This window comes from Hippopotamus amphibius, chromosome 2 (genome assembly GCF_030028045.1).
Source record: "Hippopotamus amphibius kiboko isolate mHipAmp2 chromosome 2, mHipAmp2.hap2, whole genome shotgun sequence".
NCBI classification, from domain to species: Eukaryota; Metazoa; Chordata; class Mammalia; order Artiodactyla; family Hippopotamidae; genus Hippopotamus; species Hippopotamus amphibius.
In genome coordinates this window covers 96,978,076-96,994,927 of record NC_080187.1, presented here as the reverse complement: position 1 = coordinate 96,994,927, position 16,852 = coordinate 96,978,076, and the positions used below count along the sequence as shown (strand labels likewise).

The window sequence follows — 16,852 nt, the reverse complement described above, 5'->3', positions numbered from 1 at the left end:
AAATGACAGAGGAAGGAACACTCCAAAACTCATTTTATGAGGCCACCATCACCCTGATACCAAAACCAGACAAAGATTCTACAAAAAAAGACAATTACAGACCAATATCACTGATGAATTCAGATGCAAAAATCCTCAACAAAATACTAGCCAACAGAATCCAACAACACATTAAAAGGATCATCCACCATGATCAAGTGGGGTTTATCCCTGGAATGCAAGGATTCTTCAATATACGCAAATCAATCACTGTGATACACCATATTAAAAAAAACTGAAGGATAAAAACCACATGATCATCTCAATAGATGCAGAAAAAGCTTTTGACAAAATTCAACATCCATTTGTGATAAAAACTCTCCAGAAGGTGGGCACAGAGGGAACCTACCTCAACATAATAAAGACCATATACGACAGACTGACAGCAAACATCATTCTCAGTGGTGAAAAACTGAAAGCATTCCCTCTAAGATCAGGAACAAGCCAAGGATGTCCACTCTTGCCACTACTATTCAACATAGTTTTGGAAGTTTTAGCCACAGCAATCAGAGAAGAAAAAGAAATAAAAGGAATCCAAATTGGAAAAGAAGAAGTAAAACTGTCACTGTTCGCAGATGACATGATATTATACATAGAAAATCCCATAAAGATGCCACCAGAAAACTACTTGAGCTAATCAGTGAATTTGGTAGAGTTGCAGGATACAAAATTAACACACAGAAATCTCTTGCATTTCTATACACTAACAATGAAAAATCAGAAAGAGAAACTAAGGAAACAATCCCATTCATCATTGCAACAAAAAGAATCAAATACCTAGGAATAAACCTAACTAAGGAGGTAAAAGACCTGTACTCAGAAGACTATAAGGCACTAATGAAAGAAATCAAAGAAGACACAGATGGAGGGACATACCATGTTCTTGGATTGGAAGAAACAACATTGTGAAAATGGCTATGCTACCCAAAGCAATTTACAGATTCAATGCAATCCCAATCAAATTACCAATGGCATTTTTCACAGAACTAGAACAAGAAATTTTACAATTTGTACGGAAACGCAAAAGACCCCGAATAGGCAAAGCAATCTTGAGAAGGAAAGACGGAGTTGATGGAATCAGGCTTCCTGACTTCAGGCTATACTGCAAGGCTACAGTGATCAAGACAGCATGGTACTGGCACAAAAATAGAAATATAGATCAATGGAACAGGATAGAAAGCCTAGAGATAAACTATGGTCAACTAGTCTATGACAAAGGAGGGAAGGGAATGGAAAAAAGACAGCCTCTTCAATAAGTGGTGCTGGGAAAACTAGACAGCTACATGTAAAAGAATGAAAGTAGAACACTCCTTAACATGATACACACAAAAAAACTCCAGATGGATTAAAGACCTAAATGTAAGGCCAGACACTATAAAACTCCTGGAGGAAAACATAGGAAGAACACTCTTCAACATAAATCACAGCAAGATCTTTTTTGATCCACCCCCTAGAGTAATGGAAATAAAAACAAAAATAAATAAGTGGGACCTAATGAAACTTCAAAGCTTCTGCACAGCAAAGGAAACTATAAGCAAGACAAAAAGACAACCCTCAGAATGGGAGAAAATATTTGCAAGTGAATCAACAGACAAAGGATTAATCTCCAAAATATATAAACAGTTCATGCAGCTCAATATCAAAAAAACAAACAACCCAATCAAAAAATGGGCAGAACACCTAAATAGGCATTTCTCCAAAGAAGACACATGGATGGCCAAGAGGCACATGAAAAGGTGCTCAACATCACTAATTATTAGAGAAATGCAAATCAAAACGACAATGAGGTATCACCTCACACTGCTTAGAATGGGCATCATCAGCAAATCTACAAACAGTAAATGCTGGAGAGGGTGTGGAGAAAAGGGAACCCTCTTGCACTGTTGGTGGGAATGTAAATTGTTATAGCCACTATGGAGAACAGTATGGAGGTTCCTTGCAGAACTAAAAATAGAATTACCATATGACCCAGCAATCCCACTACTGGGCATATACCCAGAGAACACCATAATTCAAAAAGACACATGCACTCCAATGTTCATTGAAGCACTATTTACAATAGCCAGGACATGGAAGCAACCTAAATGTCCATCAACAGATGAATGGATAAAAAAGAAGTGGTACACGTATACAATGGAATATTACTCAGCTGTAAAAAGCAGTGAAACTGGGACATTTGTAGAGGCATGGATGGACCTAGAGACTGTCATACAGAGTGAAGTGAGTCAGAAAGAGAAAAACAAATATCGTGTATTAACACATATATGCGGACTATAGAAAAATGTTGCAAATCAACCAGTTGGCAAGGCAGAAATAGAGACCCAGATGTAGAGAACAAACATAATGGACACCAGGTGGGGAAAGTTGGGAGGGTTGGGGAGGAATGAATTGGGAGATTGGTGTACCAAGTTGTACACTCTAAATGTATGCAGTTTTTTGTCTGTTAACTGTATCTCAATAAAAGTTCTTAAAATAAAATAATAAAAAACTAATTGAAATGTTTTGTTATAAATAACTTTTGTTTTTGTGTGCTACAAGACTGAGGAGTAGAAACTAAAGAAAGAAGGATAAATTAGTGCTTTTGTGTAAAGATATGCTCTTGATATCCCCAAGATACCAGATCAAGGAGTTTTAAATCAGATTTGCTAATATCATGGGAAATAGCCTCACAGATCCTCATCTCACTTTTCTAAGATGTGTAGTAGGGCTAGTTCAGTTTGTGAGCAACAAACTGAACAATATTTCTCTTTTGCAGTATGAGAGCAACCAGCTTTTCTGTGGGGGGGGGGGTAAAATATACTTAATAAAATTTACTATTTTAACCATTTTTAAGTGGTCAAATCAGTGGCATTAATTCAGTATATTCATATTGTTGTGCAGCCATTACCACCATCCATCTCCAGAATATTTTTTGTTTTCCTAAATTGAAACTTTAACCCATTAAAAAATAACTCCTCATTCCCCTCTCCTCCTGACCCCTCGCGGCCACCTTTCTACTTTCTATCTCTATGAATTTACTTATTCCAGGTAGCTCATGTAAGTGGAATTATACAGTATTTACTCTTTTGTGAATGGCTTATCTCTCTGACCATAATGTCTTCAAGATTCATCCATGTTGTAGCATGTGTCAGAATTTCCTTCCTTTTTAAGGCTGAATAATATTCTATTGTATATACCACATTTTGTTTATCCATTCATCTGCTGTTGGTTAGTTGGGTTGCTTCTACCTTTTGGCTCTTATGAATAATACTGCAATGAACATGGGTGTACAAATATCTCTCTGAGAGCCTGCTTTCAGTTCTTTTGGATATCTATCCAGAAGTGGGATTACTAGATCATATGGTAATTCTATTTTTAATTTTTTTGAGGAACTGCCATGCTGTTTTCCATAGCAGCTGCACAATTTTACATTATTACCGGTGGCACACAAGCGTTCCACATCTCACCAACATTTACTTTCTGTTTTTTTTTTTTTTGATGATGGCCATTGTTATAGGTGTGAAGTGGTATCTTGTTGTGGTTTTGAGTTGCATTTCCTTAATGATTAGTGATTTAGCACATTTTTTATAAGCTTATTGGCCATTTTTATATTTTCTTTGGGAAAATTTCTATTCAAGTCTTTTGCCCATTTTTTAATCAGGTTTGTTTTTTAGTTGTCTAGTTCTGTGTGCTCTCTTTATTCTGGTTACAAACATCTTATCAGATATATGAGTTGCAAATATGTTCTCTCATTCCTTGAGTTACCTTTTCACTGTTGACTGTATCCTATGATGCACAAACATTTTAAATTTTGTTGTAGTGCAGTTTATCTATTTTTTCTTTTGTTATCTGTGCTTTTGGTGTCAAATCCAAGAAAACACTGTCAAATCCAATATTATGAAGCTTTTGTCCTTTATTTTTTTATAAGTATTTTATGGTTTTAGCTCATATTTAGGTCTCTGATCTGCTTTGAAATAATTTTTTTAAATTGAGGTATAGTTGGTTTATGTTATGTTAATTTCTGCTGTACAGGAAAGTGATTCATTTATACGTATATAATATATACATTCTTTTTTATATTCTTTTCAATTATGGTTTATCACAGGATATTGAATATAGTTCCATGTGCTGTACAGTAGGACCTTGTTATTTATCCATTCCATATATACTAGTTTGCATCTGCTAGCCCCAAACTGCCACTCCACCCCTCCCCCACCACCGCCTCCTTGGCAACCCTCTATGTCTGTAAGTCTTTCTGTTTCATATATAAGTTCATTTGTGTCATATTTTACAAGTGATATCATATTTGTCTTTTTCTTTATTCACATTTAAAAAAATTTTATTGGAATATATTGCTTTAGAATATTGTGTTAGTTTCTGTTGTACAGCAAATTGAATCAGTTACACATATACATATATCCACTCTTTTTTAGATTCATTTCCCCTTTAGGTCACCACAGAGCGTTGAGTAGAGTTCCCTGTGCTATACAGTAGGTTCTTGTTAGTTATCTCATTTATATATAGTAGTGTGTATATGTCAATCCCAATCTCCCAATTCATCCCGCCCCCTCCTTCCCCTCTTGGTAACTAAAAGTTTGTTTTCTACATCTGTGACTCTGTTTCTGCTTTGCAAATAAGTTTGTCTGTATCATTTTTCTAGATTCCGCATATAAGCAGTATTATATGATATTTGTCTTTCTCTGTCTGACTTATTACTTCACTCTGTATGACAATCTCTAGGTCCATCCATGTCACTGCAAATGGCATTATTTTGGTGCTTTTTTATGGCTGAGTAATATTCCATTGTATATGTGTACCACATCTTCTTTGTTCTTTCCTCTGTAGATGGATATTTAGGTTGCTTCCATGTCCTGGCTATTGTAAATAGTGCTGCAGTGAACATCAGGGTGCATGCATCCTTTTGAATTATGGTTTTCTCCAGATATATGCCCAGGAGTGAGATTGTTGGATCATATGGTAGTTCTATTTTTAGTTTTTTAGGGAACCTCCATACTGTTCTCCATAGTGGCTGTACCAATTTGCATTCCCACCAACAGTGCAGGAGGGTTCCCTTTTCTTCACACTTGCTCCAGTATTTATTGTTTATAGATTTTTTGATGATGGCCATTCTGACCTGTATGGGGTAATACCTCATTGTAGTTCTGGTTTGCATTTCTCCAGTGATTAGTGATGTTGAGCATCTTTTCATGTGTTTTTTGTCTGTCTGTATGTCTTCTTTGGGGAAATGTCTATTTAGATATTTTGCCCCCCCCCTTTTTTTTTGTCACTAATAGTTTATTGGATATGTGCTCTTCTGCCCATTTTTTTTCTCTGCATTTTTTTAAGCTCTTTATTGGAATATAATTGCTTTACACTCTTGTACCAGCTTTTGAGGTACACCAAAGTGAATCAGCTGTATTTATACATATATCCCCATATCCCCTCCCTCCTGCGACTCCCTCCCACCCTCCCTGTCCTGGCCCTCTAAGGCATCACCCATCTTCAATTTGATTTCCCTTTGTTATACAGCAACTTCCCACTGGCTATCTGTTTTACAGTTGGTAGTGTAAATATGTCTGTGCTACTCTCTCACTTCATCCCAGCTTCCCCTTTGTCGCCCCCCCCCCACCAACCCCGTGTCCTCCAGTCCATTCTCTGCATCTGCATCCTTATTCTTGCCCTGTCACTGGGTTCATTTCATCAGTATCTTTTTTTTTAGATTCCGTATATATGAGTTAGCATACAGTATTTGTTTTTCTCTTTCTGGCTTACTTCACTCTGTATGACAGACTCTTTGGGTTGTTTGTTTTTTTTTGATACTGAGCTGCATGAGCTGTTTGTATGTTTTGGAGACTAATCCCTTTTCAGTTACTTCATTTGCAAATACTTCGTCCCATTCTGAGGGTTGTATTTTTGTTTTGTTTATGGTTTTCTTTGCTGTGCAAAAGCTTTTAAGTTTAATTAGGTCCCATTTGTTTATTTTTTCCCCCAAGACCATTTGTTTGTTTTTGTTTTTATTTTCATTACTTTAAATGGTGTGACTGACAACTTCTATGATAATATCTAGGTCCATCCCTGTTGCTGCAAATGGCATTATTTCATTCATTTTTATGGCTGGGTAGTCTTCCACTGTATATGTACCATATCTTCTTTATCCATTCATCTGTTGATGGGCATTTAGGTTGTTTCCATGTCTTGCCTATTGTGAATAGTGCTGCTATGAACATAGGGCACTGTTTTTTGAATTATAGTTTTGTCCAGATATATGCCCAGGAGTCAGATTGCTGGATCATATGGCAACTCTATTTTTTAGTTTTTTGAGGAGCCTCCATACTGTTCTCCATAGAGGCTGCACCAACTTACATTCCCTCCAAAAGTGTAGGAGGGTTCCCTTTTCGCTGTATCTTCTCCAGCATTTGTTATTTGTAGACTTTTTAATGATGGCCATTCTGACCAGTGTGAGGTGATTGTAGTTTTGATTTGTATTTCTGTCATAATTAATGATGTGGAGCATCTGTTCTTGTGCCTGTTGGCCATCTGTATGTCTTTTTTGGATAAATGTATATTTAGATCTTCTGCCCATTTTACAATTGGGTTATTTGTTTTTTTGTTACTGAATTATATGAGCTGTTTGTATATTTTGGAAGTTAACCCCTTGTCTGTTGCATCATTTGCAGGTATTTTCTCCTGTTCTGTAGATTGTCTTTTCATTTTGTTTATGGTTTCCTTTGCTGTGCAAAAGCTTGTAAGTTTGATTAGGTCCCAGTTGTTTATTCTTGCTTTTATTTCTATTGCCTTTGTAGACTGACTATTGGTACGATTTATGTCAGGGAATGTTTTGCCTGTGTTCTCTTCTAGGAGTTTTGTGGTGTCGTGTCTTATATTTAAGTCTTTAAGCCATTTTGGGTTTATTTTTTTGTGTACGATGTGAGGGTGTCTTCTAATTTCAGTGATTTACATGTAGCTGTCCAACTTTCCCAGCACCACTTGCTGAAGAGACTGTCTTTTTCCCATTGTGTATTCTTGTCTCCTTTGTTGAAGGTTGATTGACTGTAGGTGTGTGGGTTTATTTCTGGGCTCTATATTCTGTTCCTTTGATCCATATGTCTGTTTTTTGTACCAGTACCACACTATTTTGATTATGGTCGCTTTGTAGTATTGTCTAAGTTTGGGAGGGCTGTGCCTCCTGCTTTGCTCTTCTTCCTCAGGATTGCTTTGGCAATTCTGGGTCTTTTATGGTTCCATATAAATTTTAGGATTATTTGGGAATTCCCTGGTTGTCTAGTGGTTAGGACTTGGCACTTTCACTTCATCTGTTCTGCAGATCTGATTTATGTTGGTGGAATACTAGTTGAGTTCCATCAATAAGGCAAGTTTTCCTAAACTGTTCATTGATCTACTTTACCCTAATATTAGTATTATGACATCTCATACTTTTGATCTAGAAAAATTATAGGTGAATTCCAGTTTTGTCTTCCTAAGAGGGATTTTCTTATCTAGGATGGCAAAGTAATTTCACAGTAGAATTCTGAATTGTGTCTAGACACTACAACATGAAATTTTCTATTACTTACTGTTTCTACTTCTCTAAATCCATGGCCAGAAAATAAATAAGGTGATAATTAACTTATTCTCAGATCGTAGTAGTATCAGGTTAGATTTTATGCGTATTATAGACTAAATATAGCAGATTTGATCAGTGACATCACCACAGTGTAAGAAAATGTTGACATTATAAAAGAACTGAAAAAATAGTCCAGCCACTGATGTTTTTAAAGCACAGTATAAAAGACAGTATCATAAAAAGATAGATTCAGAAAAAGTAAGCAAATAAAAGCCAAAGGTGAGATGGCCCTTTTAAATTCATTTTTCTACTGAAGATTGCCTTTATATCATCATATTTGTCTACTCAGCAAATAAATAAACTGTTGCCATGTGAGTAACGTTTAATTAATTCATATATGGTCAGCAAAAAAATGGATATTTAATTTTTGTTCTTTCTTTGGTTCATCTTTGATTTTGTGACTATAACTGTTTTCTTATTTTTTCAGCTGAATGCAGATGAAATTTCTTGGTTCAAATATTGTCAACTACCCAAATGAAAAACTAATTTTCTACAGTTTTAATTAAATGAAATTTTTATTGATACATACCGTGATGTTTAGGAAGGCTGGTTTAAAATACTATATGCTTTGGCATTTGTGACATTTCATTTGTAACTTTTTTCTAAGGGATATTTGGTTGATTATGTTAGCACTGTTCTCACTAGTTTTGTCTTTGGGGCATGAGTTCCACAGATTATCCTCATAAACAGAATTTATTATCCTCTGGTCTTACATAGTATATGAAACAAAAGCAAGCTATTAAAAATAATCTGCCTAGTCATCACTAATCTGCAGCTCTTTCTTAATCAGAATGACTTACTTGCATATTTTCAAATGTGTGGTGAAATAAGTATTTGAAATTGAGCAAATATAAATCTAAGTCTTTCTATGAATTAATTTTGTATTACAAACATTTGGGGCTTTGTTTTGATTAATACTGGTTATTTCATGGTTTCTGTCTTTTAAATAATATATTTATTTTCTTATACAAAAATGTTTCTAATTTGTTAATAGACAGTTAACAAATATACTTAAAAATTTGTTTTATTGGAGTATAGTTGATTTACAATGTTCTGTTAGTTTCAAGTGTACAGCAAAGTGAATCAGTTATACGCATCCATATAGCCACTCTTTTTGGATTACTTTCCCATACAGGCCATTACAGAGTACTGAGTAGTGTCCCTGTGCTATGCAGTAGGTCCTTACTAGTTATCTATTTTATGTATAGTAGTGTGTATATTGTCAATCCCAGTCTCCCAATTTATCCCTCCCCGTCTTATCCCCTGGTAACCATGTTTGTTTTCTACATCTATAACTCTATTTCTGTTTTGTAGATAATTTCATTTGTACCCTTTTTTATATTCCACATATAAGTGGTATCCTATGATATTATATAAATATACTTTTAAATGCATGTTTATTTCTTTTAATAAAATTATTTTTTAAAAATTCATGTAAAACTTTAATTTCATGGTGTTATCATATCAAAGAAGGGAGTTACATACATAAACTATAGAAGAAGACCCTTTATTTCTCTTACTTAGTTTAAACCTTGGTTGGTATTTCAGCCAAAAATTTGCTGAATATTGGTGTTTTTAAACTTCTGCCCTTTTCTTTCTCCCCATTATGTGTTCAGTCTGATTTTATCCATGTCCCTAAATCATCCAGATCAAAATTTTGGAACTTCTCTTTTCCCCTTTTCTTCATTCTTTGTGTATAAAGTTAGCATTTTTTTCAGACTCTTTTATTGTCTTCTCTTTTCTATATCAGATCCTTACTGTCTCATATCTGAACCATTACTGCAGCCTGTTAAAGAGTCTGCTTGAATATACTTTACTGTCTTAAAGCACTTGTATCATTGCTACTTCTACCAATGAAACAGGCATGATGCTTTAAGAAAATATGCTTTAAGAAACTGACGCTTTTAAGAAAATGGTTCTCTATTCTTCTAGGATCAGGTCATTGAAGGGTATCTGCAGTTTGACCCCAGTTTACTTTTCCAAGTTTTAATTTGCTCTATTTCCTTACAAGTTGTCTGCCCCAACCAAACTACTTTGCATCTCTAATCATGCCTTGTGCTTTCTTTTTGAGTCATTTCTTCTATTTCCTCTTTTGTGTTCATCAAAAATTTCTTCATGTTCAAAGAATACATGAAATTTAAACTTTTCTGTGAAACCTTTCCTAATTACCCCTACTGGATATAATCCCAACTTCTTTTAAGTTCCTAAAGCAACCATTGTGTGGCACTTACTACTCAGTGTCTGACATTATAATTTTTTGTTTACTTGTTTCATGTCCCTGCTTCATTTTAGTCTCCTTGGAGGCTGAGGCCACATGTTATATTTCTTTGTAGCCAAAACAGTCCTTAGTATACTACTTTGAGCATATTTGGAACTCAGTACATATTTAATTAGTTAATATTTTAATTTAAGTAATTTTGATATAGAAGTTATAATTGAAGATATAAGTAGTGAAATAGGTTCATGTCATATATAATTCTATAATTGGGAACCCAATTTAAATCAATTTCAGTTTGCAAAAAACTATTAAAATTTTATGGCAAAATGTTTCAAAATCAAGGGAGGAGTTTTTATTTTTTTTAAATGCATATATTCTGGAAATTATGTTATAGGTTAAAATACAATAGTAGGTTAAATTGTGATAATGAAACATGAGATATTTTCTTCTAAATTTTTTTTTTTACTTTAGTGGCGGCATGATTTTTTACATGGATGGATAAAAGTACCTGTGACTCATGAAACACAGGAAGAATGTCTTGGGATGGCAGTGTTAGATATGATGAGAATAGCTAAAGAAAAGGATCAAACCCCACTGGACATCTATAGCTCCATCAGGTAATTTCCTTATGCAAATCTATATACATAAATATGAACAGTTATAGTTGTTATATAATTTATTTGTATTTTCTGTGTTTGCCCATATATTTCTTTGGTGTGGGTTTTTTTTGTTTTTATTGAATGAAAGAGTGTTTAAATTCTTTTTTCAAGATTCATTTTGTTTGTTTTTTTAATTTTCCCCATTTTTTTTTAAAGATTTGTTATTTATTTATTTATTTTTGGCTGTGTTGGGTCTTCGTGGCTGTGTGCAGGCTTTCTCTAGTTGTGGTGAGTGGGTGCTACTCTTCATTGCAGTGCACGGCTTCTCATTGCAGTGGCTTCTCTTGTTGCCGAGCACTGGCTCTGGGTGCGTGAGCTTCAGTATTTGTGGCATGTGGGCTCAGTAGTTGTGGCTCGCGGGCTCTAGAGTGCATACTCAGTAGTTGTGGAACACAGGTTCAGTTGCTCTGCAGCATGTGGGGTCTTTCTAAACCAAGGATGGAACCCATGGACCCTGCATTGGCAGGTGGTTTGTTAACCACTGAACCACCAGGGAAGTCCAAGATTCTTTAAATTCTGTAGTGCTTTACAATTTTCAAAAGTTTCAAACATATGATTTCATTTAATCCCATAATAACCCTTTTTATTCCCTACTCCTAAAGTATCCCTCCTCCTTTCCCTCTTCTAACTGTGGTAACCACTAGTTTGTTATCTATAGTTGTGAGTCTGCTTCTTTTTTGTTTTATTCACTAGTTTGTTGTGTTTTTTAGATTTCACATATAAGTGATACCATATAGTATTTGTCTTTCTCTTTCTGACTTATTTCACGTAGCATAATGCCTTCCAAGTCCATCCATGTTGCTGGAAATGGCAAAATTTCATTTTTTATGGCTGAGTAGTATTCCATTGTGTGTATGTATGTGTGTATGTATCTAGATATGTACCACATCTTTTTTTTTAATAAATTTATTGATTGATTGATTGACTGCATTGGGTCTTCATTGCTGCATGCAGGCTTTCTCTAGTTGCAGAGAGTGGGGGCTCCTCTTCATTGTGGTGCACAGGCTTCTCATTGTGCTGGCTTCTCTTGTTGTGGAGCACTGGCTCTAGGTGTGCAGGCTTCTGTAGTTGTGGCACATCAGCTCAATAGTTGTGGCTCGCAGGCTCTAGAGCGCAGGCTCAGTAGTTGTGACACACGGGCTTAGTTGCTCTGAGGCATGTAGGATCTTCCCGGACCAGGGTCTGAACCCTTGGCCCCTACATTGGCAGGCAGATTCTTAACCACTGTGAGGGAACTCTACTCATTTTTAAAATTTTCAGGAATGATGGAAGAACAGATGAATGATTTGTTCTTGGCAGAATGAAATAAGCTGCTTTGTTCCTAAAAATATTCAGTAGAGTATGGATCTCTGAATAGTATAACTAAATACATATGCTTTCCCAGATTTAGAAAAATACATGTAAGATACATCTCTGTGTGTCTATGCCTGTGTGTTAGGTGCATCTGTGTCTGTGAACATCAATATGTGTTTGTGCATCTCTTTGTGCATGTGTTAATATAAGATACTCTTTTGTATGCCAGTTCCTAAAAATTGGACATTGTGGCTTAAGTATTGGAGTGTGGCAAGTAAAGGAAACAAGTAAGATTTTTCTGTTTTCATTCTCCATCTGCTCTTCAAAATCCTAAGTTTGCTAAAGGGTGGGAAGAAGAGAGCTGGAGAACAGAAAATGTTTAAAGGAGACCCTGCTGAATTTGCGAACACTAGGCCAGGGCCAAGGCCACTTACATAGCCGCTGAGATATATACTTCATATCACTAGACTCCCTTCCTAGACAACTAAACAGATACTAGAGTTTCTACTGGCCTACTGCAATTGTAATAATAATATGCAGATTTCATTTTATAGTACAAAAATAGTATATAAGGCAAGGCTTAATTTCAGGACCTTTTAGAGCCTGAATTTTAGGCTACTTTAAAAATTCAATATAAGAAAAGCACCAGGAAAAATGTTTTTATGCTTCAAGAGTTAACAACTTTGTGTCCCTTGAAAAGTTTTAGTGTTTCCAACAAGTCTGGTTCTAGTAGCATGACACCAAAGTGAATTCACCATAATCAAGAAACCATACATTCCTATGGTATTAGCAAAGGTTGTATGTCTGGTCCTGTATTCCAGGGATCAAAGTAGAAAGACTTGTATTTTATCATCTTAAACTCCTCTTTTTATCTCCAGATAAGCTTTCAAAGCTTTGTTAAATCAAATAGCCATTGGTGTTTATGTAAATTGTAATTCAAATTTAGTAAGGCTCTTGGTATAACTAAAGTTTTTGACAGAAGTAGATAAAGTAGGAATCATTTGTATTCTGATCATATTTTTAAACCTTTTCAGTTTTTTTCCCCCTAAACTTACTGAGGCTCTCCTATATGTGCTATCCAGACTTTTATTAAATTATATATATCTGTTTATCTACAGATATATAATTGCCATGAAAAGGAAAGGAATGTGACTTTTGAAATCTGAAAAATGAGTAGAATTTAATGGGTGGAGAGAACTAAGTGATGGAGAGAAGAGGCTCATGGAAGAGGCCTGTAGAAGAAGGAATCATAGAAAGAATGAAGAGAGTCAGTATGGCTAGAGCTCAAAGAGTTAGTAGGTGATGAGGCAGGGGCTAGGCCATGTAGAACCTTAGAGGCATATTGATAAGGTTAAGGACACTAAAAACTATGTAAGAGTATTAGGCAAGGGTCAAAAGATTAGATTTGTGTTTTAAAAAAAAACCATGCCTCCATACCAATGTAGAAAACAAATCAGAGGGTTGAAAGAGAAAATGGAAAGGTGGGTCGACCAGAGAGTAAGGCCCATTGCAGTAGTTCCTCCAAGGAGATGCAGTTGAATGGGTTAATATGAGAAAACCCGGCAAATTAGAGAAATATTTAGAAGGTAAAATCAAGGGAAGATGGTAATGGATTGAATAATGAGGGTTGATGGAGAAGTGGTATAAAGGATGATTCCTGAGTTTCTGGGGCTTGCAGGAATAGAGGAACTGTAGTGCTGTGTGCTTAGATAGGGAGGGAGTGCTGTAAGAGGATCTTTTAGGGGAGAATGTTAAGGGGACTCATGAGTTTGGTTTGACACATTGTTTGAGGCACTTTTGAGACATCCATATTATATGGGTAGATTGACTTGACGGTAGAAGAAAGATATGGGTCTGGAGCTTAGAGGTCTGGGCTAGAGCTAGAGATATCAGAGTCATTTGCATATAGAGTATATAGAGTGAAAGAAAGTATAGATAAGAAGAGAAGAGTGCCCATAATTAAGTCTTGAGGAACTCCAGCAATTATCACCAGCTAAAGGGGATTGAACCTGTAAAGAAGACTGATGAGTAGCCAAAGAGATGGGAAGAAAATCAGGAAAGCTAAGGGGAGAGAGTTTCAAGGAGTGATCAGCACTGTTGATCAGCTGCTGAAAAATGACAAGTAAAATGAGCAAGGAATTTGGTTTTAGCAACATAGAAGTTTTTCTTGATTTTAGCAAGAGAAGTTTCTATGGAATGATGAAACAGAAGCCAGTTTGGAGTGAGTTAAGGAGCAAATGGAAGGAAAATGGAAACGGCTATATGAACTCTTTCAAAAAGATTCCAGATAGGCTGAAGCTGGAGGGAGATGAGGGATAAGGAGATTTTACATTTAAGATAGGAAGAACATTAGTATTTTTAAAACTTGTGGATAGAAGGGAAATAATAGATAGGGTAAAATTCCCCAAGAGAGTGGTTGTATATTAGAGGAAAAGAGGGGGTATATAGGTAAGTACACATCAAAGGAATGGCTTTAACAGATTTCTACCTTACTTATTGTAATAGGTGGGAAGGAGGAGAGAATGAGTGCAGATGCATGAAAGTTTGCTAGCAAAATATTGAGGAAGCTCTGCTTAGAGAAGCCTCCGCCCCCCTCCCTGCCCCCCAAAAAGAGATGAAGTCATTTGATGAAAATGAAGAGAAATGTAAACTGAGGTTTAAGGCAGAAGAAAGGTAGGAGGTTTGAGGATATTGGAGAAGGTTCGACCTAGTTATAGGACTTGGGAAAATTAATTGAACAGAGAAACATCATAAAAGTGATGGTGGTGATAAAATCCTATTTGAAATTGGTGATTATGAATTTATAATGCAACCTATCTACCTTGTCTGACTTTCTCCAGCAGTTTTGGCTACTTGAGTACAAAACTGAGAGTTCCTTAAGGGGATTAGGGTAGAGAGGGTGTGCTGGTAAATGTTTAACAACCAGTTCTTAAAAACAACAACAACAAAAAGTCTATTTGTTTGTAAGTTTTGCTGATATCTGTGGTTTAAATACCCTCTCTGTGGCCATTTTCAGAGTATCAACATGACATCACTGAATGCAGAATTGAAAAGAGATGAGGAATAGCAAACCCTTTCCACCATTCAGATATGATAGACGTTTATAGCCTCAAAAGCATAGATAGTAGTAAAATGTAGGATAAAATTTTAAATGTAAAATAAAATTTTAAATGTAAAGTAATTAGGAAGTGATGCCTTTTAAGTATTTATTACCTATGTTTTAAATTAATTAATTTGTAAGTTTAATTTAAATTTTAATGGTTGCTGTTTAACAGTCAGTGCAAAATAATCCTTAAAATGTAATGATAATCTCTCAGCATTAGCCAACTCCACCACTTAGGTATAATGGAATGATAAGTGATATTATGGAATGGTGCACAGAGTGCTATCAGACAAAGGGAGTAGCATATAATGTGGTTATAGAGGTCCAGAAAGGTTTCCTAGATTTGGTGATGCTTGAGCTGAGACTTGTAGAATGAGTGAGAGCTAACCAGATAAGAGATGGGTGATGGGAAGAAGGATTAGCATATGTGAAGGCATGGAAATTTAATATGGTTGTACCTTCAGAAATAAAATGTTCTTCATTTGTCAGACATTTGAGCAGGAGAGAAATAAGGTATCTACCTTCCTTAGGATATTTTACATAGAGATGGAAGTACAGGAGATTCAGAATATTTCCAAATGGAATTGTTTTGATTGCAAAGGAATTACTAGGAGATATTGAAGCTGGCCTGAGAAAATAATGCATATGAAAGAAGTGTGTTGGCCTAATGAATGTCAGTAGCATCTAACAAAATGTAACAATTTCCAGAATTCAGATACATTTTAGAGTAAAGCATTATAGGAAATATATGCTAAAAAATGGTATATAAGATAATCAGAGAAAAGAAAATTTTAGAGACTCCAGTATTAACTAGACTATGTCTTCATTAAGGGGAAGAAAGTTAACATCTCCTGCTCTAAAAATTTATGGTGACTCAGAATTTATAAATGCATTCATATCATCAAACGAAAGCTTAAGGTTTGATACTATATGGACGGTGACTGTGTCACATTTTTTCCATTTGACTACTGTGCTATTTACTTATGGAGAAAGGTGGTAACTTCCCTTTTAATTTGTGTGTGCTCTTTATCCCTAGCTACAAGACATTTTTACCAAAATGTGTTCGAGCAAAGATCCAAGACTATCATATTTTGACAAGGAAGCGAATAAGGTACAGATTTCGCAGATTTATTGAGCAGTTCAGCCATTGCAAAGCCACTGCCAGAAACTTGAAACTTAAGTATCTTATAAATCTGGAAACTCTTCAGTCTGCCTTCTACACAGAGCAATTTGAAGTAAAAGAACCTGGAAGAGGTCCTTCAGGTGAGGAGATTTTTGCAACCATTATAATAACTGGAAACGGTGGAATTCAGTGGTCAAGAGGGAAACATAAAGAAAGTGAAACACTGACAGAACAGGTAATCCTCAATGATATGTTCTCATTCTTTATTAATTTAAATAGAGTGGCAATAGAAGCAAAGTACTTTTAGTCATTTGAAACATGGTCTTTCACTTCTCTTCTCCCATTGATAGAAATGGAAGTTTTTAATAATGTGATGCCAACAAGGTCATACCTGTAGTTCTTTCCTCATTGTTCTTTAATGGCATTTTATTTAATTTTTTATGACTAAATAATTAGTGATGGTGTTCTTACAGTTTCAGAAAAGGCTTGAATTCTAAAAGTGATTTTTAAGGTAGTTTTGCTTCCTTTTTTCCTTTTACTATTATTGATAATAAGCAAAATCATGAAGTTTAATTAATTAGAAAAAGATTAATTTTCATTGATTTTATGATGTATATTTGTTAAATAATTTAGTTTCCTTTTTTTAGGTTTGTATTGCAAGATTTAAGTTTGTTCATATCTATGTTGTTCCTAGGATATTATCTCATATTTATTTTTTACCTTCATTCTTTGGTAAACTTTCAGTTTTCTGGCAATGGTTTCTATTAATGTTGATTGGATTGAAGAGTACTATAGCACACTTTAGATTCCTGGC

The 16,852-nt window shown here is 35.2% G+C and overlaps 1 protein-coding gene across 9 annotated transcripts in view; it reads left to right on the top strand.

Annotated features, from left to right (window-relative positions):
* The window catches only part of JAK2 (Janus kinase 2), a 135,794-nt gene that overhangs the window by 81,881 nt on the left and 37,061 nt on the right, over window positions 1-16,852 (top strand). For all 9 annotated transcript variants that reach the window (XM_057721631.1, XM_057721633.1, XM_057721630.1 and 6 more), the window contains 2 exons: window positions 10,332-10,477; window positions 15,952-16,273. In XM_057721631.1, coding sequence (XP_057577614.1) covers window positions 10,332-10,477; window positions 15,952-16,273 — 468 coding nt within the window. The remainder of the gene's footprint in view (window positions 1-10,331; window positions 10,478-15,951; window positions 16,274-16,852) is intronic.